Source organism: Mustela nigripes, chromosome 16 (assembly GCF_022355385.1).
Source record: "Mustela nigripes isolate SB6536 chromosome 16, MUSNIG.SB6536, whole genome shotgun sequence".
Classification (NCBI taxonomy): domain Eukaryota; kingdom Metazoa; phylum Chordata; class Mammalia; order Carnivora; family Mustelidae; genus Mustela; species Mustela nigripes.
In genome coordinates this window covers 56,801,770-56,827,745 of record NC_081572.1, presented here as the reverse complement: position 1 = coordinate 56,827,745, position 25,976 = coordinate 56,801,770, and the positions used below count along the sequence as shown (strand labels likewise).

At 54.4% G+C, this 25,976-nt stretch overlaps 1 protein-coding gene across 5 annotated transcripts in view; it reads left to right on the top strand.

Annotated features, from left to right (window-relative positions):
• Positions 1-2,432: 2,432 nt before the first annotated feature.
• The window catches only part of NTN1 (netrin 1), a 171,790-nt gene continuing 148,246 nt past the window's right edge, over positions 2,433-25,976 (top strand). Inside the window, exons 1-2 of one of the 5 annotated variants that reach the window (XM_059380529.1) lie at positions 2,433-2,640; positions 17,809-18,890. In XM_059380529.1, the coding sequence (XP_059236512.1) occupies positions 17,873-18,890 (1,018 nt within the window). In that variant the 5' untranslated portion in view covers positions 2,433-2,640; positions 17,809-17,872. Of the gene's footprint in view, positions 2,641-2,724; positions 2,963-16,924; positions 17,006-17,113; positions 17,280-17,808; positions 18,891-25,976 lie in introns of those variants that run through there. The other 4 variants (XM_059380530.1, XM_059380526.1, XM_059380528.1 and 1 more) reach the window with 4 other exon arrangements.

Genomic DNA, 25,976 nt, shown 5'->3' with positions numbered 1-25,976 from the left:
ATCAAGCGCCTTGATTGGCAGATGGGTAACAAGGACTGAGTGATATTATCAGCTAGTACCCAAAGTCCACAGCCCGCTATCATTTTATAGATATTAACTCATTCTTTGCTTGTGATATAGGCGCTGTTCAACCCATTTTGCCCATAGAGAAGCCGGCACAGAGAAGGTAAGTGACTTGACCATGTGCAAGGAGCTGGCCAGAGGCAGGGTCTGGGATTTGAACCCTGCAGGTCTTGGCTCCGTCCACAGTGGCTGCTCTTAATCCTCCTGCTGTGGCTTTGCAGGCGGCTGCCCTCTGGGGAGACGTTATTCTGAAAGTCCAAGCCCACTGAGTCTTCATGGCTTCTGCAGCCTTTCCTTTCGAGGCTGGAGAAAAGGAGGAAAAAGAACAAGAAAGTAATACCGGAGTGTTGCCTTTGTCTTGTCTTTGTATGGGCTGTGGAAGTCTTTGTGCATAGTGTGAGGAGGAGGCTGTTTTGTTCTTTTGAACAAATAGCTAACCTGAAATAGCTAACCTCCCAATTATGCTGGAAGTGTCACAAGGTCAGGGCTCACATCTCATTCACTTCTGTATCCCAGTACTCAGCCGAGCACCTGACGCCCACCACGTGCTCGGGACCGACTTTGGCTGTAACATCTGTATCAAGATATAATTCTGCATACCATACAGTTCTTGCGTTTAAAGTGTACAGTGCTTTTTAGTGCAGTCACGGCGGTGGGTGCCACCATCATTACAGTGTTTCTCGGCCCCCAAAGAAAGCCCATTTCCCATACCTGCACTCCCCATAGCCCCCAAAGCCCTATCCCTGGCTCTAAACAACCACCAGTCCACTTCCTGTCTGTATAGATCTGTCCAGAATTAACAGAAGCATGTAAATGGGGCCTTTGGTAACTGGTTTCTTTAACTCAGCATACCGTTTGCAAGGTTCTTCTACTCTGTAGCACACATTAGTATTTCCTTCCTTTTACAGCTGAATAATACTGCATTCTAGGATCATACCACCTTTTATGGATCTCTTCATCACCTAATGAACATTTGAGCTGTTGACCCCTTTGGAGTTCTTCTAAATACCGGCTACTATAAACATTCCTGTATGAGTTTTTGCATAGAGTTATGTTTTCATTTCTCTTGAGTATATCTGTAAGAGTGGAACTGCTGGGTCATAGGCCAATGGTCTGTTTAACCTTTTGATGGATTGCCAGACTGTTTTCCAAAGGCTGCACCATTTTCCCTAGGAAAATTTCCCACCAGGAATGCATGAGAGTTCACTTTCATTACATCCTCATCAACACTTGTTATTATCTTTTTCTTTTAATTACAGCCGGCCTACTCCTGCACAGTGCTACCCTATTGTGGTGGGATGGTTGCTTTTTATTCATCCGCTAATAGGCTCCCAGCCTGCTCGTGCTGGGTGGGACCATCACAGTCACATAGCACAATTTGTTCCTTTTACAGAAGAAGCAACGCAAATGAAGGGGGAAGAAAGGACTAACCGGAGGTTAGTAACAGTCATTACTAAGAGAGATAATAACAGAACCTATAGTTTTTCTTTCTTTTAAGAAAGTGAAGAAAACCAAAGCCAATGGCAAAAAAAAAAAAAAAAAAAGGAAAAGGAAGAAAAGTCTGAATGGTGTTATTCTCTAAAGCTTCTCTAAGAGACGTTCTTGCCACTATAAAAACCAGAAGACAATCAGTAACTAGTAAGGGGTCCTCTAGGCATACCAGGCACAAAGCAAAGCCCTTTCCACTCGCTTCCCTGTTTAGTGCTAACGGCACCCCTATCTTGCAAAGTTGCAGGGTCCATAAAGGGTTATGGGTGCTAGATCCTACAGGACCCTATATCCAACCCGTTCCTGCTTGGAAGTTAGCAGAGACTTTCCTGGACACGCAAGGACTCAGAAAGTCCCCACGCCCACCTGTCCTTCCCCCAGGGTTATTCAAAGCAGCATTTCAGTTGTGTCAGAAACTACACGGAGAAACTCAGGAATGAGGAAGGTAAACAACGGAGGCAGAAAACCTGAGTTAGTTATTAATGCAGCCAGCAATCTCGATATAAATGTCAAAAAATAATTCCTGAAAGGGAAGACCCATGATTTGCAATTTTAAATAATGGCCTGGGGCTAGAACGGTGGCTCTCGCCTGCCAGCCTGCGTCCCGGGCGGCAGCGGGGAGCCCTGCGCCACGTTCCCAGGTGCGGCCCGCGCGTGAACGCACTCGCTGCCTTGAACTTGGAGCAGCCACACGGGAGACAGGCTTGCTCTAGGCTCTTTCCAGGCCGCCTCCTGCTTCTCGCCGGAGGAATCGGAGTTCCTTCAACCTTCCCTCGGGTCCTCTTAAACTTTTCTGTTGCAGGAGTGTGAATGACACTTCCCCCTAGTTTTAAGTGGCGACAGCTCTCCCTCTGTTTTATCGCTTCGGTCTTGTCCGCGGTGATTGGGGGAGGCGTGTCAGCTCGCCATCTTGGATCAAGGGCGACAGGACCAGTTTAGCACGGACCAAGGCGCGTCCCGAGGTGATGACAGCGGGGACGTAATCGCGCGTCCTTGGACAAGACTTTCCAACCCTGTTCTCCCCCGGCGCCACCCCAGCACCCGGTCCAAAAATAGATTCCTCCAAGCCCCGGGCCATCCTGAGCTAGAGTGGGTAGGATGAGAGGCTTCCTCTTGGGCATCCGGGGGTCCCCAGTCTTCCCCATCCTGCCCTCCCGTGCTCCCGGCTCAGCGCGGCCGGAACGGGCGCCGCGGGGCGCGGAGTGGGTGCGCGCGGCTGGGGCTCGGCCGGGGGAGGGCCGGGAGAGCAGGGTGGCCGCGGGGGTGAGGAGCCGCCCGGGCCCGGCCGGCCTGACACCACCTGGCGGAGTCTCGGGGAAGAGTCTTAAAGGCGCGCGCTCCTCCGCGCCCCTCGCACTCCAGCGGGAGCCTCCGAGAGCTCGCCTCCCTCTCCCGCCCGGCGCCTCGGGAGGTAAGTGCCGTCCGGCCCGCATGAGTCGGGGCCCGGGAGAGGGGTGGAGGGCGGCGTGGAGCGGCCCCGCGTTCGGGGAGCTCCCGCCCGGGCCGCGGTCGGAGGGCGGCGCCCAAGTTTGGGGAAGGCCTCGGAGGGCAGCCGGAGCGGCGCAGCGCCGGGGCGGGGACGGCGCGGGGGGCGGTGGGATCCGGCACCGCCTCCGGGACCCGCATCCGCGCGCGGCGCACGGCCGGCCGAGCCCTCCGCCCGGCGCCCGCAGCACTTGGCGCGCTCTGCCCGCGGTCCTGGCGAGCCCCGGGCCGGCGGGAGCCGCGACCCCCGCCCCGCACCTTCCCGCCCGCCGGGCCCCCGCAGCCCGCTCGCCCCGCGGTCGCTCCGGGTCGCGCCGGCAGGTCGCTCTGGGCCGCCGGCCAAGCCCTCCCCGGGCCCCGTCGCGCCCGCGCCCCGGGCCACCCCGCCCGGCCTCTCGGCGCTGCGCCCCTCGCCTCTGCCCCAGCTCCAGCCGCTTGCTATTTTCACACCTCCCGGTGCCCCGGCCCCGGCGCCTGATTCAGTGCTTAGTAATTAATTTGGCGTTTCAGAATGGTCAGCGGGCTGGATAATGGGCGCATTCATCCCCCGGGCTAATCTGAACAGAGGTGGGAAGAAAGGCTTTCACAGACAGAAAATGCCATTCGCTGAGCGCTCAAAGGGGCTGTCACTCCCAGAATAAATCGCCGCCGCGCCCGCCGGCTTCTCTGGCCATTTCCATACAGCCCCGGCCCGCGCAGCGGACCCGCCGGCCACGGCCTCGGCTCCCGGGAATCCCTCACTCGAGGCCCTTCGACGGGAAAGTCGGGCGAGGGCGAGACCCAGGCGGGGGTCGAGGGAGACGGGGAAGCGGGGGGCTCGGGTTAAGGCCGCAGGGGACAAAGAGCTTGATTAGAAAATCAAATGCCAACCTAGAAGGAGACGCCGCCAATTCAAGGCGCGGACGTTGGAGCTGGGGCTTGGGGAGCATCGGTCTCCAGCCCCGCCGTTCGCAAAAGAAGAGGGCCGGCGCTCCGAGCCGTTCGCAGCGGGCCGGAGGTCACGCAGCAAGCTTCTGGATCTCCCGAATTATCAATGGATTCCAGCGCACAAGCAGAGCAGATCATAGAAGCAGGGCCCGCTCTCCTGGAATCCCGACCCTCACCAGGAGGCGTTTGGTTCTGGGTTCGCGGGGGTGTGGGCTCCGTCTCCCCGGGGCCTGGAGAGGGGACCCCGTGCCCTCCGCGGCCTCTGGCTGGCCACTCCTGCCCGGACCCTACGGGCTGCCTATCGGTCCGTCTGCGAGTTCCAGAGGCTTGATCCTCTGACCTCCCGAGGTCGCCGCCAGTGTGGGGCACAAGCGGTCTTCGGCTCTGAAAGCCAGGGCCTTTCGCTGGCAGCGCCCTGCGCCCTCCGGCCAAGCGGGATCGTGCGTGCGCTGCGACCGCAGCCCTGACCCGGCGGACTGGGAACCGACAACGCCCCCAGCCCGGCTGTGGGATCTCCGGGTGGGCAGGGCTGGCTTGGCTTTCTCCAGGATGAAGCTCCAGGCGCTTGATTTTCCTGCTATTGGGGCTCACCGGTGTGTCCTCCTCGAGGGGCAGATCTGGCTCTGGACCCTTCTGGACCCCCAGTGGGATCTTCCCATCAAAGGAAAATGCGGAACCAGAAGGAACTATGGCCCTGACAGCCAACATCAGCTGGACTGAGAGGCTGGAGTGACAAGGGAAGCAGCTGGGGGAGAAGGGTTTTTTCTGGGATTGCCGGAGGGGTGTCCCAGAATGCATAGGGGAGGGCATCACCTGCCTCTTCACCAGCTTCCGGGTGGAAGTCCCTCCTCTCTTTTGGGACTCAGTTTCCCTGTCTGCAAAACAAAGATGAAATCGCATTTGGCTCCCAATGGGGACCCTTAGTAGAAGGATCCCACACACCACCCCCACCCCTAGCCACCAATCTGGCCTCACACTCCCCTGGCATCCGTCCAGATATTCACCAGCACCTCTCCTGGGGGCTTCAAGGACTCTCCCAAATTTTTCTTGGGCTGCTTCCACCCACCCTTGCTGCTTTTGGGCTCAAGTACCCAGCTGTCCCTAAAACCACACGGTCTAAGAGCAGGAAGGGTCCTTTCAGAGAGTCTGGGGCCGCTGTGCTGATGGGGGTGGTGAGTCTGGAGTGGCTTGCTGGGGTCACCCAGCTTGTTGAGTCAGAGGACTTGAGCTAGAGGGGATTTCTCAGACTCTGGCATCGGCTCTGGGGCCCTACCCCCAGAGATAGCTTCCCTCGCCTGGGGAGGGGCCTAGAAATCTGATTTTAAACAAGCTTCCCAAAGCATTTGGGCACAAGTGGTGTAGGGAATGTATTTAGGGAGATAGTTTAGGAAACTGGGCTCTGTCCCCAGCTGACCCTGCTTTCCCAGGATGGTTTTCTGTGCTTTATATTTGATCAGCATTTACTGTTTCCTACCCCAGGAGGCCTGAAGTGGAGGGGGGAGGGTGTACTGTGAGGAGATACCTGGGGATCCCCCCCCCCGAATGTGCAGCCAGAGAAGGAAAAAGCTGTGGATGAGCTGAACATCCCACCAGATGAGGACGGTTGGCGTGGGTTGGACGTTGACCGTCCCCGCAAACCAAGGGGACTTTTCTTACCAACACACTTTTACAGCTGGACCTAGCTCTGTGCACCACAGCCCCCCCCACACAGTACAAATGCGCCCAGAGGCCCCCCTGCCCCCCACTTAGCAAGGCAAACCCCTGCCCACACCAGGGACAGAGCAGCCCACCCGCCATAGGGAACCCATGCCAGCAGTAACCCAGGGGTGAGTTGTGGCCCCGAGCACTGACACCTGGCCCTTCACCAGGCTGGGGCTCAGAAGAGAGAAGGTGTGACGGGGTGGGGTGGGGGGATGGGGGGATGGGGGGAAGGCGTGGAAGAAGGTGGCAGTGGTGGGGGGGAGGAGAGGAGAAGCTGTTAAAAATGGGGCGGGGGGGGCAGTGGAGGGGACGAGTTCCTATTTATGTAAGCCATTTGTAGCTGTGGATTGTAAAACTGGGCAGGATTCTCTGGAGTAATTCATAGTGTTTGGACAAGACAAACATTGTTCTGCTTTAAACAAACCTCCAGAAAGGTCAGCCTGGTTCATCCCTTTGCTGCGAGTTGCTGAGACTATCCAGATGATGAGAAAATCAGATCTTAGCTGAGGGGGGCCCAGGCAGGAGGCAGCTGTCTCTTCTGAGTCCCTTGGACCCAGGGTGAGGGCACCAAGCCCAGAGAGGGTCCTGGGCTCCTGCTGAAACAGGCTGATTTCTGCTCTGGAGCCAGGAGACATGGTACGTGTGTGTATATGTGGGGGTTGGGGGGGTGGTCACAGATTATGGAATTTTGATGCTGCCAAGGATCATTGGAGTTCTAGAGTGAGGCCAGCATGACCTACGTCGGGAGTCTTCCTTGCTCGGGTAAAGAATTCATGGGAAACAAATGTTCAGGGATGCAGACCCGAATTAGACCCTCCAGCTTTGAGCCCAGGCATGTGTCTGGTCATCAGCAACTCCCTGATCCTTACATGTTCTATGCGCTGGCTCGGCTGGGCTGCCTCTCTGTTCCATTCAGCAGACATTTCTCGAGTGCCCACCGTGTGCCAAACCATGCTAGGCATCGGGCATGAGGTCGTGGGACTGATGCTGCCTTACTGTCCCCCTGCCTGTCTTCCCTAAGTCCTGCTCACTGACTTATTAGTAATTCAGAAAGTGTTATTACCCCAAAGCCCAGTCTTCTGCAGTGCTGGTGTCACTGTCCCCTACCTGATCTCTGGTGGCCCAGGGCAGTGAGTGGGGTGACCCTGGGGTTACTGTACTTTCTTCTTTATGAAACATAAATCTGTTCAGGGCTTTGGACACCTCGGGGCCTCTTGCCTCTGCCTGTTGGCTTGGGACTCCTGATATCCATGGAAGAGATGGAGGGAGGGAGGGCCGGTGGGAGGCAGGAAGGAGACAGAATGTCAATGTCCACATTTTCCAGGAGAGCGGATTGCTGCTCAGAGAGGTGGAGTGGCTTGCCCAGTGCTGTACCCGGAATACCACCGGCTGGCTGGCTTGAGCTATAGGCATTTACTTCTCTCAGTCAGGAGGCTGGGAGGTCCAAGACCAAGGTGCCCGCCAGTTTGGCTCATGGCAAGGGCTCTCTTCCTGGTCTATAGATGAATGCCGCCTTGCTGTGTCCTCACCCCTTCCGGAGGGCCATCAGGTCTCTCCTAAGGGCACTAATGTCATCATGAGGGCTCCACACTCAGGGCCCCACCTCTGATACTATCACATTGTGGATTAAGGCTTCCTTGTGTAAATTTGGGAGGGACGCACCATAGCACCCACTGTCACAGAGGTGTGGCTAGAGGTGGGGGGGGATGGGCATGACGGGAGCACTGTCCCACTGTGCACCCAAGGAGCTCCCTGAAAGAAGGGCTGGGAAGCTGGGTGTCCCAAAAGACCCCAGAGACCGAGTGCTCAGCCAGAGGCTAGGAGGCTGCTCTGCAGGGTAGGTCACGTCCATGCAGGCTTCTTTCTCCTTTCTGGCATCATTCGGAGGGCTAGCATGGTGGCTACTCCTCGCCTGATGGGAGCATCAGTGACAGAGAAGTCGCCTCCCTCCCCCACCCTGTATACTTTGTTATAGTTGGATAATCAGCACACTCACCCAATGTCAATCAATACTGGTCTGCGTCTGTTTCCATCCTGTGCCCCTCTTGGAATGAAGTCCCCTTAACCTTCTCCCTGTGTGACACATGGACCGGGCACACCTCATTTGACTGATATTGGTGTGGGGTGGGGGTTGGAAATAAGCTCTTATGCACAGTTGGTTTTTGCAATTAACAGAAGCTTCCTCCTTTAGGCAGAGAAACTTTCTATGTATTCAGTTGCCACAAAAGCCTTTTTTTTTTTTTTTTTTCGGGCAAAGTGATGCTTTGTTTTGTTTTTCTTTTTTCACTTAAGTTAGCCAGACCCAATATAGCAGGTTTTCCCCAAGTGCAGTTAATCGGGAGACCTGCCATCTCCTTGGTTGGCTCATAGCCATCTTGAGGAACATTAGCTCTGGGGCAATTTGCTCAGCCTTCTGGGGTCCGCTTCTTCACTAAGTGGGAGAGCAACAAATGGACATTCTGGAAAGCTCTTCCTCCTCTTCTCCAGCACCGCAGCCCTCTCGGGAACTTGAGTGGGACCTGTCCCGCATCCCTCAGTGGTGGCTGGAATAGATGCCATTGTCAGCTGTGACTTCATAGAGTAACAGTGTCCCGGGATCTCCCATTCTTACAACCATCCTGATCTGTGGTTCTGGAACAACAGAAGATGCCTGACCTCCGCCGACAAACAGTTCAAAATAAAGACCTTCTGGCTTCCCTGTGGACTGGAGAACCCAGAGAGTGTGGCTCCGCTTCTCTCAAATGCTCAGGAGACTGTTGCCTTCTTTCTGGACTGAATCACAAAGGGGTTCCCGAAATCCCGGCTTCTGGAAAAGGGGGTTTACAACACCTCCATACACACAGCAAGCCCTTGGCAAGCGGATGCTAAAAATCCTCCGCCCAGCATTGTGGGAGGGAATGAAGAGCCAGATGCGGTCCCTGCTCCCGAGAAGAAAGCTTCAGGAACATTTCAGGACTGGAGGGTTAGTGGTCCCTCGCTCTGCTCCTTTCTCCCACCCATAAGGCCACCTTTTAGGATGTGAAGGGGACCCTTTGAATTCAGGCAGCTCTAGAATTTGCCAGAAGTTGGAAAGCCGCATCTCTGGATTGAAATCAAGGGCCGTGCTTCCCACAGAGGCTCCAGCGGAGATCTGGTCCCTTGTGTCTTTCAGCTTCTAGGGGCCGCTGGTGGCCGCTGGCCTTCTTGTCTTGTGTCTGTGTCTTCACGTGGCCTTCTCTTTCATCTTGTCAGCGCTCCCTCTGCCTCTCTCTGAGAAGGACACTTGACGCGGTATTTCGGATGCGCCCACATAACCCACAGTGATCCTCCTATCTCGTGGTCTCCAACAGAGCCACGTCAGCAAAGATCATGTCTTGCCCCATAAGGCCACATTCACAGGTTCCAGGGAGGACGACGTGAATTTTCTCCTTGGGGGCAGGGGCATTCTCCTGCCTGCCGCAGCTGGTCACCATCACCGGTTGTCCATAATTCTGCGGTTTTTAATTACTTAATTGTGAATTTGTAGTGCGTTCCTATTCTATGCCTGGCAGGGTGTGAGACACTGGGGAGTCAGAGGGAGAAGACCTGATTCCTCCCTCGAGAAGCTCATGGATTGGTCAGGGCAACAATGTGGTATTAAGAGCTATGGGTACCCACGATGGATCCCAAAGTGTTCAGATTCCTTATCAAAGTCTGTGTCCCTTGGCCTGTGCTCACCTCTCTGACCTCCTCTTCTATGAGTCTCCATCTCACTCCTCAAGCCCCCACCAAGCTGGCCTCCTTCCTGTTCCTTGGAAAGTCAAGCTGTGTCTCAGGACCTTTGCACTTGCTGTCTTCAGTGCCTAGAAGCACGTTTCTTCCCCTTCCCCAACCTCCATATCCCCACGGCTCCCTTCCTCACTTAACTCTGCTCTGCTAGATCCTTCTTAGAGAGGCAACCCCCGTTTCACCCCGGTGCCTTGGGTGAGACGCACCTTCCCTCCTGGCACTCCCCATCCTGTCCCCTATTTTATGTTCCCAGCACTTACACACCATCAAGTTACTCTTGCCCAGGCCATCTCCACTTCCACAAGCATTTGGACCTAACGATGACTAGACCTTTCCAGAAAATCCTAAACACAAATGCCTCCTGTTTCATTTCCATTTCTCTTTCTGAGAATTTTAGATTTTTTTGTCTTTATGTGTGTTTGGTGGGAAGGTGGTTAGTGGCACATTAGGCTAAAATTCAGGTAGATCAGAATGGGGTGGAGGACCAGGAGGCTCTTCTATGAGGATGTATAAATGCAAGGACTGGGGGTCGGGGGGGGGGCCTACTGGTGTTTAAGGGACAAGGGTCAAGGATGTTAATGCCTGTCGTGGCAGAGGACTGTTCTGCCCAGTGAAGAATTTTCTTTCCCAAAATGTGAACAGCACCTCTTTGGAGAAACAATGTTCAGGAAACAGCCCATATCCGGGCCCTAAGATAACATTTTTCAAATGCAACTGAGAACCTTTAGCCCTATAATGGTTTTTCAGGCTATTTCTCCCCCAAATCCGTCACCATATGCCAACCCTGTCTGTGTCCTCCTGCCCATGTATACTGTCTCTTGAGATCATCTCTGCACTTTGAGGTTTCCCTGCGAGGATGCCCTGATTCAGAGCTCCAACTCTGGGCTCAGAGCCCCCCTGCAACTTTCTCCACCCAGAGGACCATTCCTTTCTCTGACATCTTTGTTTCCTTCCCTCCTGACAATGGTTCCCCCCATGGTGAAGCATTTTCTTTAATAGTTTTCAGAGTGGGACCTTGTCAAAAGGTTTTTGGAAATGAAAATAAATTACATGGGGCTGGTTTCCCCTATCCACAGGCATTTTTCACCCCTTCAAAGAGCTCTGGTATATTAAAGGATTTGGTGGATTTGGGGTTTCTATGGGCTTCTGTGCCCAAGTCCTGAATCCTTGGCTGGCGGAGAAGCCAGCAACTGGGGAGGTCCAAGCTGGAGATGAGGGCCGTCCACAGCTCTGAGGGTTCGTAAACCTCCAGAAACCCTCCACACGATTCAAGCCTCTTCCATGCTCCAAAACCTTTCCCCACAACAGTCCCAGATCCCAAAATCCTGCCGAGGGAATGGAATCACCTTGAGCAATCCTCCGTGAGTCCTGTCGGGTGAGCTGGGCCCTTGAATCCTAGAACCGAGGGAATGCCTCTCGTTCTTCTGGGGTCAGGGATCTGGGAACCAGATCTGGGGATTTTGAGAATAAAAAACCCAAAGTGCAAATAAAAACCCCTAAACAATCATTCATGGGGCAAGCTTCTTTCTTCTCCCACCCATCTTTTAAATCAGTCTCACACGCCTTTACCGTAAATGTGATGACCCCTGTTTCACCGTGAGATGGGCAGAGTGCCTCGCTCAAGGTCACACAAGGTCAGTTCGAGTGGACTTGGAATCACGGTTTGTCTGCGTCCCGTTCTTCCTGTTTCCCAGAGAAAGACTATCCAAAGCAGGCCACCCTGACCCTTGTGGGGAGGCCAGATGCCTGCATCAGACTCCAGAATCTTCCATTCTTTTGCCGCTGCAGTGGACAGCCTCTGTTGGGAGTCCCGGGGACCCCCTGGTTTGATGTCTGCTCTCATAAGGGGACCAGACACACAGAGACAGGTCTCCACTTGTCCTGCTGGTAGCACCTCGAAACACTTTCCTCCGTCCAGCCATGGTAGAGGCCCAAGGGGGCCGAAAGCTTAGCGCCAGCCAAGTCCATCCTGGCAGTAAGCAGTGACGGAGATTTCCCGACCCTGGCACTGCATCGCGTTAGTTCAAGTCCCTGGTCTCTGCATCTACTTCCCTGGAACTCAGTTTCCTCCTCCTCAAAGAGGAGTCGATCTATGCCTGTCCTGTCAGGTGTTACGAATATTCTGAACTAGATCGGTGGGATGCTTGGAAGACAGTTTGGCACACAGTAAGCGTTAAATAAATGTTTGATTTAGAAAGTAGGACCCTCGCGCATGCCCACGAGGAAGGCTCTGGGTTATCTCATTTCTTCTGAGCCCTTCCTCCCAAACCATTAGCCTGTGACGCCCTTTGCCCCCCATCGCTGGGCCTTGCCCTCCCCAGCGTCCTCCCGGTGTTCCCGGAGTGCTCCCCCGACCTGCCTTCCCACTCGTGCCCCATTCCAGCCCACCCTCATTCACACCACAGGCCTCTTCTGTGGGACTGCTCTCCAGACCACACTCCCCCACGCCCAGGACTGGGGAAGGGCAGGGGCTGTCCTCCTCAACCCCCCAAACTCCTTCTGTCTTCATCAAAGAAACGATACCCTCGTCCTTTAGGGCCTTCCCATCTCCTCCTCCGAATCCCCACCCCACACCCCACAATCGTGGTCACTCTCCTTTCCTTTGAGGACACCAGCCCCAAGTCTTGAGGCTGGCCCTGTGTGCCTTTAAGACCCGGGGAACAGCTCGTCAGGCACCTGGACCTCCTTAAACCTGGTCCCCTTCACCTCTGCCTCCCAGCAGGGAGCCCCCTCTTGCCCTCAGCAGCCCTCATCATCACCTGAGCTGTTGCCTTTCTGGAATCTTCCCTGTGGACTCCAGTTTGAGACCACGATCTCCTCCGCTACTTACCACACCTGTCGTCCTGAATCTTCTAGACCAGCTGCTCTGTCCAATAGAACTTTCTGGGATAATTGAAATGTTCTTCATCGCCTCCATCCAAAGGAGGGTTCACAGAGGAACCCTTAAATTTTATTTCATTTTAATTTATTCAAGCCCACATTGAAATAGTTACGGTAGCTGGTCACTACCGCACTGGACCGCACAGTTCTAGAAACCCTGGGCTCAGTTTCCCATTCTCTCCATGTCTTGTCTTCATGTCTTCTCTCTTTAGCTTGGCTTCTATGGTCCATCCTGGCAGCAGCCCTCGGCCCCTTCTGTCCTTCCTCCTGGAAGAAAGCTGCAACTCTGGATTAATCCAGTGGTCCTGCTTTCTTGAGGTCTACAAGGGAGCTGCTGAGCACTGCTGGGGTGGTGGGGAGGCTGTGACTTTGACGGTTGAGGCTTGCTTTCCCATAGATGGAACCTCAGCAGGAGTTCGAGTTCTGGCCAGCAAGCATCAGCCTCTCGTCCATATGACCCCAATCAAGCTTTCCCTTGTCCTTGGACCTCCAATGCTCCCACCTGCTCCCCTGCTGTCAGAAGATGCTGCCACTTCCTGTTCCGCTGGGACAAGAGGCTCTTTGGCACGTAACCACCAATTCTACAAGGCCAGCTCTGTCTGTCTCCAGCCTCTCTCCTTCCATTCCTTCCAATCACCCCATCTCTTTCTTACCCCTTGTTTCCACACTTTGTGAGTGCCGTCTACGCTTGCTGTCCCACTTTCAGGACCCATGGAAGTCTGGTGTCTGTCTCCACCCCTCCTCTGTCATTGCTGGCCAAGGTCGCTGGTGACTTCCTTGTTGTTCAAATCCAAAGGACTTGTTTCAGATCTTATCTTGACCTTGAAGGCAGCGACACCGCTCACCACCCAGCCTTCCTTAAAACTTCCCCGTTGGCTTCTAGGGCCCCCGAGTCTTCTGGCTTTCCTCCCGCTCCTCCTCTGGCTCCTTCTAGATTTTCTTGAAAGGACAACATTCTCCTCTTCCTAGCGTGATGCTCAGGCTTCCCCGGTAAGGCTGGTGCCAAGAATGGTGCCCCACCTCCGCCGGACGCATTGCTTGAAGAAACACCTGGGAATTTGCTTTCTCATCCAAGAGCGGCACTGTTGTGTTTTGAACTCCTGCTTGTGCCTGACATGCCTTTTCGGGTGTGTATTTATAAGCACCGCTTTGAGAAGCTCTCACAACACTTGGACATCTGTTTTTTTCATTTGTCCCCTCAGAGGGCAGTATGCTTTAGGGAGGGACACTGACAAACAAAAGGGTGTTGGGAGAGTCTGCCCAGTGGCCAGAAGACTGTCCTGTGAGAACTCACAGAAAGAACTGGAAACATTTTTGCCTCACCGATAAAACCGATAAAAGATGATAGAGGGTTGACTGCAAAACTTGCAAGAGGCTGGTCTTGGTCTGGGTCTCTACCACGTGGAGGTAGAATTGCCTGAACTGTATTAGCGGCAGGGAGGTGGGTTTTGAATGGAGGTAGATGCGTTCTACCATGTCAGAATATTCTGAACCTCCAGGAGATCGTGGGGTCGTGAGTTCAAGCCCCATGTTGGGTGTAGAGGTTCCTTAAGAAATAAAACATTAAAAAAAAAATTCTCTGCAGACAGAAAAGACACAGCAGGAGGAAGGCTTGGAGTGTGCCCTGAAAGCCAGCCCAGTAGAACCCCCCAAACAGACCCCACTGGGGTGGGCAGTGAGCTGGACACCCTGACTTGCCTCTTTCAGACCTGTCCTGGCCAGACTGGCTTTCCCTGACTTGTGTTTTTGTGTGATGCCACCTGCTTCTAGCACGAGCTGTCACGCAGAACCTGTCCCACAGAGCTCGCTGCTGTCACTGCCATGGGGATGTTCTTGGGGGATGTAGGCTCAGTACTTAATACTGTGTTCCCTTTATGGCTGCCCCCCCCCCATCCCAGGAGAAATTCCTGTCTCCTCTTAGTACCGAGAATAGTTGTAATTCTCTTGAGTAATCGGTCTGTCTGTTTCCATCTCATGGACACTGGGAATCGTGTAACTGGCGTGGTTTCCTTTTCATTTGGGCCGCAGGAAAGCTGAGGGACGAATAGACCTACCCATAGGAGGTGAATAAGGCATTCTAGGGACCATTTTTGCTTTATTTCCATTTCCTGTCCTCCTGGTTTTTCTTTCTTTTCTTCCCTCTCCTTTCTCTACCATACAAAACTGAGAATGCCCCAGCAAAAAGCATCTGTACTCTCACTATCGTTCTCATGTTTGATGCGTACTTTAAAAAGAAAAATAAAAATGAGCTTATACTGTGCATAGTGGGTTTTTTTGAGGGGGGGCATCATGTTTTGTAATTTGCTTCCCCCCCTTTTATAATATGTCATGAACGTCTTTGCATGTAATTAAATGGTCTTCTTTGGATTATTTTATTATTGTTTAAAAATTAAAAACCATTTTATCTATGTATTTGAATGAGAGGGAGAGACAGCTTAGAGGGAGAGGGAGAGGGCGAAGCAGACTCCCTGCTGAGCAGAGCGCTGGCCTGGGAGGGTAGGGGGGAGAAGCTTGATCCCAGGACCCTGAGATCATGACCTGAGCCAAAGGCAGACACTTAACCAAGTGAACCACCCAGGCGCCCCCTAACTTATTTTAAATATCTATAAAGATCTGGCAACCTGATCGTCACAACGAACACGGCTGTATCCACTTTTTGTGTGCCTGACCTTATAAGCATTTATATGTATACCTTCTTTGTGTACATTATGTAATTCATTTTGTGTGTCCACATATTATAAGCCACAGTCTTCGTATATGCTGACTCATGTGGTGCTCGTAATCCGATGAGATGGATGTTACTGTCCCCTTTTTACAAGCGAGGAAAGCAAAGCACAGAGAGATTCGACACTGTGCCAAGGCCACACACTCTGGGCTTTCCACCTGGCCCTCCAGTCGCCCAGCCCACAAGAGTTAAACTTTTCCTCCATCTCTCACCTCACTGTCTAATTTATGCTATTTTGCCAGGTTCTAAGTAGCCTCCTAAGTCACCGAGAATCCTCTCTGCCACACGGCAGAAATAAACAGGGTAGGGAGTGGTAAATGGCACAGAGAAGGCAAAGCTAAAACCTTTCCTGAGGGCAGGAGATGAATTTGGGCTGTCTATCGTGCAAGGGAATGCGTTTATTTCCTTGGGCTGTGGTGCACACCCAAGCTGGCTTGGGTGGCCGTCTCTCAGGGAGGCTGGGGAAGGCGGTTTTCCAAGGAGACAGAGCTGGGGCCAAAAGAGCCCTGAGGCCCCCTTCTTGGATTCTCACAGTTTAGGAGAATGCCAGTAAGACAAAAGGAGACAGTTGATGGAGCTAATAGTCAGCTCTTGGGCCAGAACCAGAACCCTGGGCTTTCAGTCTAGATTTATGACTCGATCACTCATCTCAAAGTAACAAACCAACAGGGATTGAGTTTCAAACTCCCAGCCCAGTGTATTCTTCCCCCAAAGCGCTTTGGTGGCTCTGCAGGATAGTCGAAGGATGCTGTCACTGTCCTCTGTCCTTTTGTTAAGGTGGCAGAGAGTGAGGCAAGAAGGAAAACTTGGGTGGTCCCCAGGATGGCTGGGGAGCCTGTAATTGGGTGGGATTGCTATCCACTTGACAAGAAAGAGAAGGAGCCCTCCCTGGTTTCTATTGCCAGATTTGACCCATGTTTACTAGCTGGGAGATGTTGGGCAAACTTCTTGACCTCAGTTTCCTCATCTGTGAAATGGAATTAATATCAATTTTGCAAAGCTGTAGTGAGGCTCGCGTGAGCTAGTGCGGGGCTGAGCACCCTTGAACATACAAGCCTGCCTCAGGGGACCTGGGGAGGGCTGGGCAGGCGCCCCCCCCCCCCCCCCACGCCTGAGGCCGGAAGACAAGTCAGGAAGGGGGCGTGGGCCCGGACTCCAGTCCACCACAGCATCCCTGGGACGCAGGGAGTCGCCTTCCCGGTACACAGGCCCACCACAGGGTGACAACCGGTGTGTGTGTGGGGGGGGGGGGGCGGGCAGGGTAGCAGCCCCTTCTCTCCCGCCTCGGTGGGCTTCAGGAAGAAGGGGTGAGCCGGCAGAGGTTACCTCCCCACCCCCTACCCCTCTTCCTCAGGATTCTCGGCTGTCTGCCCACGGGGGCACGGCCCTGCGCGCGGTGCCACCGGGGCCATCAGGCCCGGCTGGAGGAAGGCCCGACCTCGGCGCAGCAAAGAAAACAAACACAGATGTGTTTGGCCGGGACCAGGAGGGAGCACGTCTTCCCCTCCCTCTCCCCGCCCGCGCGCTCCCCCGGGGCGTGGGGCCGGCGGAAACCTGCGGGGCTGCCCGGGAGGCGCGGGGCCGGGACGAGGCTGACAGTCCCCGGCCGGGTACCCCCCTCCCTCCGTGGGGGTGCTCGCCGGGCCCAGCCCCCTCTCCGGGGTTTCCCCGGGCGCTCTGCTCGCTTTCTCTTTGTCTCTGCCGCCCTTCCTCGGGCTCCCCGGTTCCCAGCCGCTCGCGCGCCCGCTCGCTCCGCTCCCCGGGCCGCTTCCCTTTAACTTTTCTTCTTTCCCGGGGTTAAAACTTCGCTCGCGAGCGGGCGGCTGCTCGCCGACGTTATTGGCCGGCGCCCCGCCCGGCGGCCCCGCCCCCCGCCCCCGCGCTCCCCTCCGCCCCCCACTCCGGGCGCGAGCGGCGGCGGCGGCGGCGGCTGCGGCGGCGGAGCCTTCGGGGGCGTGCGTGCGTGTGTGTGAGTGCGCGCCAGCCAGCGTGAGTGTGTGTGCGCCCCGGGCGCGGGCTGGGCGGCACTCCGACCGCGGCGGGAGCGGCGGGAGCCGGGCGGCCGCGTCGTCACTCCGGCGAGCGAGGCGGCGGCCGGGGCCGGGGCTGGGGCAGCGGCGGCCGCGCCGGGCATGGAGCTGGCAAGCCCGCGCTGAGGCGGGACGCGCCTGCTGGCCGCGAGCGAGAGGCTCTCCGGCGTCCGGCGCGCGGGCTCCCGGCCGGGGCCGGGCAAACTTTTCTTTCTCTTTTGCCCTCGCCAGAGGTAAAGTCCCGAGCGCGGACTCCGCGGCGGGGACGCGCTCTGGGCCGGCCCGGGCGGTAGGGAGGGGGGACCCCGGGCTGCGGGAGGAAGGGGCGCGGGTCGGTGCGGGGCCCCCACCCTCCGCGCTGTCCCGCGCCGGGGCTTGGGGCGCTAGGCGGGCTGGCCGCGGACCGGCAAGGCGGGCGCGGGCATGCCCCCCTCGGGCGGCGTGGAGGCGGCGGTGGCCGGGGAAGCCGAGCGTTCGCCCGCGGCCCCGGCTCGCCGCCCGGCGGTGAAGGACGGGCGCGGGCGGTGCGGGGTAGGGGAGGGGGTGGTGGTGGCCCTCCCGGGACTCAACTGTCCCCCTTCCCGCCGCCGGCCCCCGTCCCCTGGGACTGTGGAGAGCGAAGCGAGGCGAGGCGGGCGGGCGGGCGGCCGCGGGGTAGGTGCCGCGGAAGCCGGGCGTCCGCCGGGGCTCCCCGCTCGCCGCCCGCCGGTGGGTGGAGGGCGCGGGGCGGGCTGGCTGAGCGCAGCTCCCCTCTCTCCGCAGGCGCCTTCTGCGGCGGGCGGACCGACTCCTCGGCGCGGCGGGGCCGGGGCAAGCTGGACGCAGCATGATGCGCGCAGTGTGGGAGGCGCTGGTGGCGCTGGCGGCGGTGGCGTGCCTGGTGGGCGCGGTGCGCGGCGGGCCCGGGCTCAGCATGTTCTCGGGCCAGGCGGCGCAGCCCGACCCCTGCTCGGACGAGAACGGCCACCCGCGCCGCTGCATCCCCGACTTTGTCAACGCGGCCTTCGGCAAGGACGTGCGCGTGTCCAGCACCTGCGGCCGGCCCCCGGCGCGCTACTGCGTGGTGAGCGAGCGCGGCGAGGAGCGGCTGCGCTCCTGCCACCTCTGCAACGCGTCCGACCCCAAGAAGGCGCACCCGCCCGCCTTCCTCACGGATCTCAACAACCCGCACAACCTGACGTGCTGGCAGTCCGAGAACTACCTGCAGTTCCCGCACAACGTCACTCTCACGCTGTCGCTCGGCAAGAAGTTCGAGGTGACCTACGTGAGCCTGCAGTTCTGCTCGCCGCGGCCCGAGTCCATGGCCATCTACAAGTCCATGGACTACGGGCGCACGTGGGTGCCCTTCCAGTTCTACTCCACCCAGTGCCGCAAGATGTACAACCGGCCGCACCGTGCGCCCATCACCAAGCAGAACGAGCAGGAGGCCGTCTGCACCGACTCGCACACCGACATGCGCCCGCTCTCGGGCGGCCTCATCGCCTTCAGCACGCTGGACGGGCGGCCCTCCGCGCACGACTTCGACAATTCGCCGGTGCTGCAGGACTGGGTCACGGCCACGGACATCCGCGTGGCCTTCAGCCGCCTGCACACGTTCGGTGACGAGAACGAGGACGACTCGGAGCTGGCGCGCGACTCCTACTTCTATGCCGTGTCCGACCTGCAGGTGGGCGGCCGCTGCAAGTGCAACGGCCACGCCGCCCGCTGCGTGCGCGACCGCGACGACAGCCTGGTGTGCGACTGCAGGCACAACACGGCCGGCCCGGAGTGCGACCGCTGCAAGCCGTTCCACTACGACCGGCCCTGGCAGCGCGCCACGGCCCGCGAGGCCAACGAGTGCGTGGGTGAGTGGGGGGCGCCGCGGGGACGCGGGCGGCGGGTGGCGGCGGCTGCGAGGGCCTCGCGGCCGCGGGTACCAGGGAGCGCCCGCGGCGCCCGCGCGGGAGGACCGCCTGCCGCGTGGATGCGGCGCGGCCCGTGGGAGGCGCGGTCCGGGACGTCCGGGACCGGGAAGGGCTGAGAGCCGATTCACCCGCTGGCTTGGCGCTGGCCTTGACGCTCAGCATTGCGCGCCGTGCGCTCTGCGAAGCCGGGAAGCATGAGAGATGCTTCGGGGCAGAGGGTTTTTCAGAAAACTTGCCGACTGGTCCCCCGGACCCCGGACTCAAATGCAAACATGCGTTGCCTTACCCTCAGTTTGGCAGGACCCAGGGATCCACCACCGCCTTACCCTCCCCGCCCTACCTCCCCACCCCCTTCCCAGGGCTGCAGCTGGGCGCGCAATTGGGAACCCCGGCCCAGTTCCCGGGAAGTTCCAGCTCTCCAACCACAAATCCCTTGGGAGGTGGCAAAGCAGTTTGGGGCCGGTTCAGCACCCGACCAGTATCTCAGTCCAGCACGCCTGTTTGTTTTTCATGGGTTGGGGAGCGAAAAAAAATCCTTCCCCTTTTGAACGGCGTATTTGTGTTAGCAAAAGAGTGATGTGATTTAAATTAATTACTATCTACAGATTACAAAGGAGAGTTCAGTCATTATTTTAAAATAATTGAGTCCTGCTCCAAAAAAGTGTATCAACATTTTTGTGTGTGTTTTGTTAGCGTCAGGGTTAGGTGAAATGGAAGAGCTTTGAATTAACCAAGGGTCCAGCTTCTGGCTTTTTAATGGGGTTTCAAGTCCTGAAAGAAGTCAGACAAAACCGGCACTGGTGAATACTGTTAGGTCAGAAATGAGGCTTAAATAAAGGAGGGGGGTGTGGAGAGAGAGAGAGATCCGTTCTATTTCTGAATTGTACAACTTTGCTGCTGTAGAAACTCTCAGGCATCAGTTTTCCGCCCCCGGGGTGCGGAGAGGGGAGACACAAAAACCGAAAAACAGAATTGGGGGTGGGGTGGGGAGAAGGAATGCTAAAGAATTCCAGCCTGAGATGTAAAATTCCAAATCCCACGTTCTGTTTTAATGAAAAGTATTTAGTCCCTAAATGCGCCGTTCCGTGTGCATCTTTTGTGAACGTACAGCGGTCCCGCCCTACCCTCCCCCCCTGCAACCCCCAGGCAGCCCGCGCGGGTTTTCTTCAATCTCTTCCCCCGTCGGAGGCACATTGCTAAGTGTGCTGGTCCCCACAAACACACGTTTTGAGGTCTGGTTCTGATTAATTGTGTCATGTTGTTGTCGAATAGTTTGTGCCTCATGACTGTGCATGCAGACTTTTGAGCGAGGGAATGGAAAACATGTCTTGGAGATCCGGGTGGGCACTGAGGCCCAGTCAGGCGTCTGGGGCTGCACAGGGCTGTTTGCACCGGGCCGGCTTTTGCAGACCTAATTGTTCATCCCCCTCATTTAAGGGCCTGAACGGGTTGCCAGATAGAAGTGAAGAGACTATGCAGGTTTGCGGGGAGCTGGTAGTTACACCCTGACTTCGTGGTCTTTGAGAATAAAATTGCTTTGATCTGCTTCTTTCCTTTAGAAATGTTAGTTTTTCCCATCCCTTCTCTTTCCCCCTCCCTCTTTTCTTTGCTGCCTTTTGTGCATAAAAACCCTTTATTGACATTTAAAGGGCCTCCCACGGCTTTGCTATCAGTTTTAGCTCGCCTGTGCAAATGAAAGATATCTTCGGGTTGTCGACAGCGGGGTCTAATTGGACGAACGCTAGTGAATACATTTGAGGTGAAAAACGGAATCTTGTGCTAACTTTGTGCCTGAGGATTCCTCTCAGCCTGGGTATTGTTCACAATCACGGCCCACCCCCATCTGTCCCCGTCCCTTTGGTTGTGGAGACGGAACCCGTATTTGTCGTAACAATGGTCATGCACTTGAAATAAACCCTATAGTTGAGGATTTTGTCTTTTGACCACAGCATTAACTGTGTGCACAAATTGGATTGACTGCTTTTTTTTTTTACAGCCAAATTGAGCAATCAACATATTAACTAATGTAATTAGTAAGTGTTTTTTTTTTGTTCAAAAAGCTTAATTAGGCCTAATAAGTACATCATCTGCATGACAAATAATCGGCCAACAATATTTTCTGGTTTTTCCTGAAGTTATTTTAATTCTCAGTAGTCAAAGTATCTTTGAATCTTGCCAATTATTCAGTCATCTCATAAAAGCAAAGCCAATTCGACTAAGTTAAAGTTATTTATAGTTTCCCTTTTGAATAGATGTTCTGATATCTTGTAGCTACAGCCTCGGGAACGCCAGGTTGAAGTTCCCATAAAGTCTTAATTGAAGTCTCAGTGATTTTTCCATCGTTCCGCAAAAGAGAAAGCCAGCAAAGACAATTTAGAAGTGATTTACAATTAAAGGTCGAGCTTTTTATGAAAAGGCCCTGTAGTGGAGATATGTGAATGAATTAGTATTTGACAGGTGTTCTGAGACACTACAGGGCACTGTGCTAGAAAAAAAAAAAAGCATTAATAAATCCTTCACACACTAACTTTCGCACTATCAGATTTTTCCCCCCAGCATAATCCCCTCTTGTGAATTTCACACTGTTGACATATCAAGTCAAGCAACCCAGATTATTTACAATGGAAGACAAAATCAAGAAGGATGTTTCTTAATTCCAAAAATCAGTCTTGATTTAAAAAAAAAATGAAGCATTATCGCTCTGCTATTTTGTTTCTGCCTTTATAAAATAATGACACAGTGATTTATAATAGACTAAAATGGCATCTCTCCTTAGGTTACTTCCAATTATACCCACCCTTCCCTGCCCCCCCCCCAAAAAAAACTCCAAAAATTTAAAAATGACATGGATATTATTTGACTCCACGGTTCTACCAGGGCCGAGGTACTTTCGGATTGCTGGGAAATGCATACAGCCTCTAGGTTTTCTCTGGTCAAGCTTTCTTTTTGGTGCCTTTTCAAGGTTGAGTTCTCTACGGGATAAATGGGAACTTTTCGTAAAGGCTGATTTTATTTTAAATTCAATTTTGGATTTCTTCTGGAAGAAAAAACCCCGCAAAACAATATGAAAGACAAGACCGTGTATAACGTTACAGCCTTGACAGCTCTCAGCGGAATAACTAAATACTTTCTTCCGCCCATATGTATCAGCGGTGCTCCCATGCTCTCACACACATGTGCATTAATATTCTTTGCGTAAAGGAGCATCCGAGCATGGTGGGGGTATATGTACATTCAAGGGAAAATGCATGAACAGTTTTAAACCACCTGGGTTGCTAGGCCCTTTCTCCACCCCCCCTTCTTCTTCTTCTCTTCCTTCTTCTTCTTCTTCTTTTTTTTTTTTCCAAGAGAGCATCTGAAGACCATATTGTGTTTCATAAATTATTGACATCAGTTTTAATCAGTGTCCCCCTGACGTCGGAGCTGTGTTAGTATTTAGTGCCTGACGAAGCATGCTGTTTAATCTTACTGTGGGGATGTCAGCATGAACCCCTGCCTGGTTTGTGACAGGGTGAGCTTATGAAAACTCGTTCTGCGACTCGCTCTGTGGCTTTGCGTTGCCCAGCTGAAACCCAAAACCCACACAAAAGACGTCTCTGCAAGATGAGCACCGTGCTGGGCTGGCCTCCTATGGTCGTGGGTACCTGCAACATAATGCTGGTAATTGTTTAAACATGGCTATGGGGGTTGGGGGGGTCCTCACGCTGTGAATGGCTCTCCAGCACTTCGGCCTACCTTCATCCCCAGCAGGAGAAGGGGGATTGTGTTGGAGGTGTTGCTGTGAGAAACCCAACGCCCCACTAAAGACTCTTGCAAAATCAGAAGGCCAGAATTATTTGCTGCTTAGTCGAGAGCCTGGCACATAGCTGTAGATCGGTTGAATGTTTTTACAGTCTTGGTGATTATTATAATTATCATCATTATGGCCGTTAAGTCTTGAGAGCTTTTTTTTTTTTTTTGCCGAACACTCACATTAGTCATTTAATCATCGCCGCCATGCTAATAATATGCAGTATGACGGCACTTACTTTACAGATGAGAAAACCATAACCTAGAGGCATTAAAGTAGTTTTCCCGAAGCTGGGTTGGTTAGGAGGTGGTGGAGCTGGGTGTTCATGCTTTGTCCTAATGCATCCTTTGGGCAGACTCTACAGAGCTTGGGCGGTGGGTGGGTGGGTTGGTGGGTGGATGGCAGTAACATATCCACGTATAGGAAAGAATTGGAACAACCTGTTACTTCTGCTAGAATTGGAGATGGTTCCCTAGTTGCGTCAGTCATGTTACGTTGTATTAATTATGTTCATACATGTATAAATATGATGTTGCATGTAAGAAATCATCCTTCAGGGGCGCCTGGGTGGCTCAGTCAGTTAAGCGTCTGCCTTCAGCTCAGGTTGTGATCCCAGGGTCCCGGGATCCAGGCCCACATCGGGCTCCCTGTTCAGCAGAGACCCTCCTCCTTCTCCCTCTGCTGCTCCCCTGCTTGTGCGCTCACTCTCTCTCTCTCTGTCAAATAAATAAATAAAATCTTAAAAAAAAAAAAAAAGAAAAGAAATCATTCTTCATTTTAGCCATCAGGCCTAGTGGGAGCTGGGAGTTAGTAATATAAGTGAAAAGGGTGTAAATACTTTCTTGCAGGTCTTGGCATCTGCCAGGGGTGATGATGGCCAAGTCTCTTGATTTTAGGGCCCATGATCTTGCTCAAAGGTGGGGAAACACAGCTCGTAATCAGAAAATCCTCTATAACAAGGCCCTTTCTGTTTCCCTAGTGCTCCGTCTCCCCTGGCTTCTCTGAAACATACAGAAGAAAATCGAGGAAGTGGGCTGAGAAGTGTTGTGAAGAGACGAGTTTAGGGGCCTACCCTGGCTGCTCGTGTGCTAGGTGACCTTCACATACGGTCGCACAGGGCCATCGGTGATCTCGGTTGGCCGCACGGCAGTTGGAGTGAGGGTCTCTGCTGGGCTTCTCCCCAGCATCCGGTGGGCAAGGCGTCTGTCCCCTCCTCTGCCCAGAGAGAAGGGAGACAAGAGTTCTATCAGGGTAAACCTCCCAGGGTGGGTCTGTGCATATCCAGCCTTCGCCAAGAAGTCTTCGGCCCTGCCCAGACTTCTCTCTGACCTCCTCCTCCTGTAGAAAAATGAGATCCTCGGAAAAGTATTTGAGACTTTATGTCCAGAGTAAATATTGGAAAGGCAGTGGGTTGAAATTCAGATGTTCCCTGGAAGGAATCCCCTCATTTTCGGCTCACAGCTGGTATCGATATCTCCTCCTTGAGATGAGTTGTGCTTTTCATTAAGTAAATTTTTTGTCTTGGGATTAAACCAACATTGTATTCTTAATAGACTTCTATGTTTACACTTCAAAAGTCTGCTGGGTTGTTATTCGTGTTATCTTGATGGCTTCCACAGGGTCTGATGCGAGGCTGGCCTCACCAACATAAATGGCTCCCTAGGGGACCGGATTATAAAACCTTATCTGTCCATACACCAGGATGGATATTTTGTGAGCCAGCATTTTTTTCTTCTTTCAGAAGTGATAATCATACCTTGGGTTTCCGCAGCGCCTTTCATTAGAGGGAGCCCGGAGGTCTCCGAGGGCTTTTGAAGGGCTCCGGATTTAAGCCTAATACTTGCAGAGAGGCCCACAGCGTTTTGCCCGTTGTCCAGGAAGACCTACAGCAGCCCCCGTGGGCTCCGTGGCCTTGGGAGATGTGGCACTGGGTTGGGAAGCTGTGGACTGCCGAGCTGACAATATTAGTGCAAGGCGGCCGTCAGGCGACATCCCGAAGACAGACCAGTGCCCCCTACAAGGTGCCAACCATTGTAATAGGTGCTTTATATGGATTTTCATCGGCCTTCGGAACCTTGTATAATTGGCGTGCCTTTCCCCCCATGTCAGAAGGCCGAGACCCGTATCCGTGGTCAGCCTTGGCCTGTACAGGTGGCACTTCCTTCCCATCCCCAGCTCCCGGGGGAGGCCCTGGCTGGGTGTGTGTTGAGCCCAGCTACTTCCTTCTGAGCTAGAGAGAAGGGGCTATGGGCGTGCCTTGGACCAAGTGTGGAATGTGTCTCATCTGAGACTTCCCCTTCTAATACTTTGGTGCCTGGCCCTGAGCCTCCTTCCCGATAAACCTTTTTCTGAGATGTCCCCTGACAGTGGAAGAGCTGAGGTCACCAAGGGGACAGAGGTACCATGACTAAGGAGTTCTGCCAGGGATTGGAGATGTGTGTTCTGGCTTTGGCTGTGTGGGAGCCGTCCCTGATGATCCCCGGCCTCCTGCCGTCAGGACTAGCGTAGAGGCCATCATTTGGGGGAGAGGAATTGGTGTCACAGTGCCTTTGCACATGTAGAAAAGATCCGGAGGACAGATGTCTCTAGGTGTGGCTATGGAAAGGGGTGGCTTTTCAGCGGGCAAAGGAAATTGGTTGGCTGAGGACCTCAGAAGGCAGAAAGTTACCACCCTAATACACTATATCCACTGATAACCAAGGAGGGTTCCTGCTCAGTCTGGAAGCTGGAAGGAGGTTCCGGAAGTCTGTCTCTGTGGAGGATTCAGGACTGGCCTGGGTAAGGTAGGCGAGGTCTCACTTCCCTCTCACCCCCTGTCAGTGCAGGTGGTCGAGCTTCATGTCGGAGCCCCTCCATGCCCTCTTCCTAGCTGGCGCTCCTGATAGATTTCTAGCTTTTTCCCCAGGTCCTTTTCTGCCTGCAGATATTAGGGAGTATTAGCAGTCACATGCAATTTATACACATTCTTGAGGCTCCATACCTGAGCTCCACTATCTGTAGGACTGTAGGGACCTTTCAATGGGCTGGGTTTGAATAACTGAGCCTTAGGTAACAAGGAAACGAGAACAGAGCTCGTTTAGTTTCCCAAAGCCCTTGTATGTTGCACCCTTCCCATATTTGATGGGGCATCCCCAAAGGGAGGGACACTCTCTGCCTGCCTAATTATCACTGTTGGAACTTCTGAGTTCATCTCTTCCGGCTTGGGGTGGCCGTGGTGCCTACTTAGCCATCACACC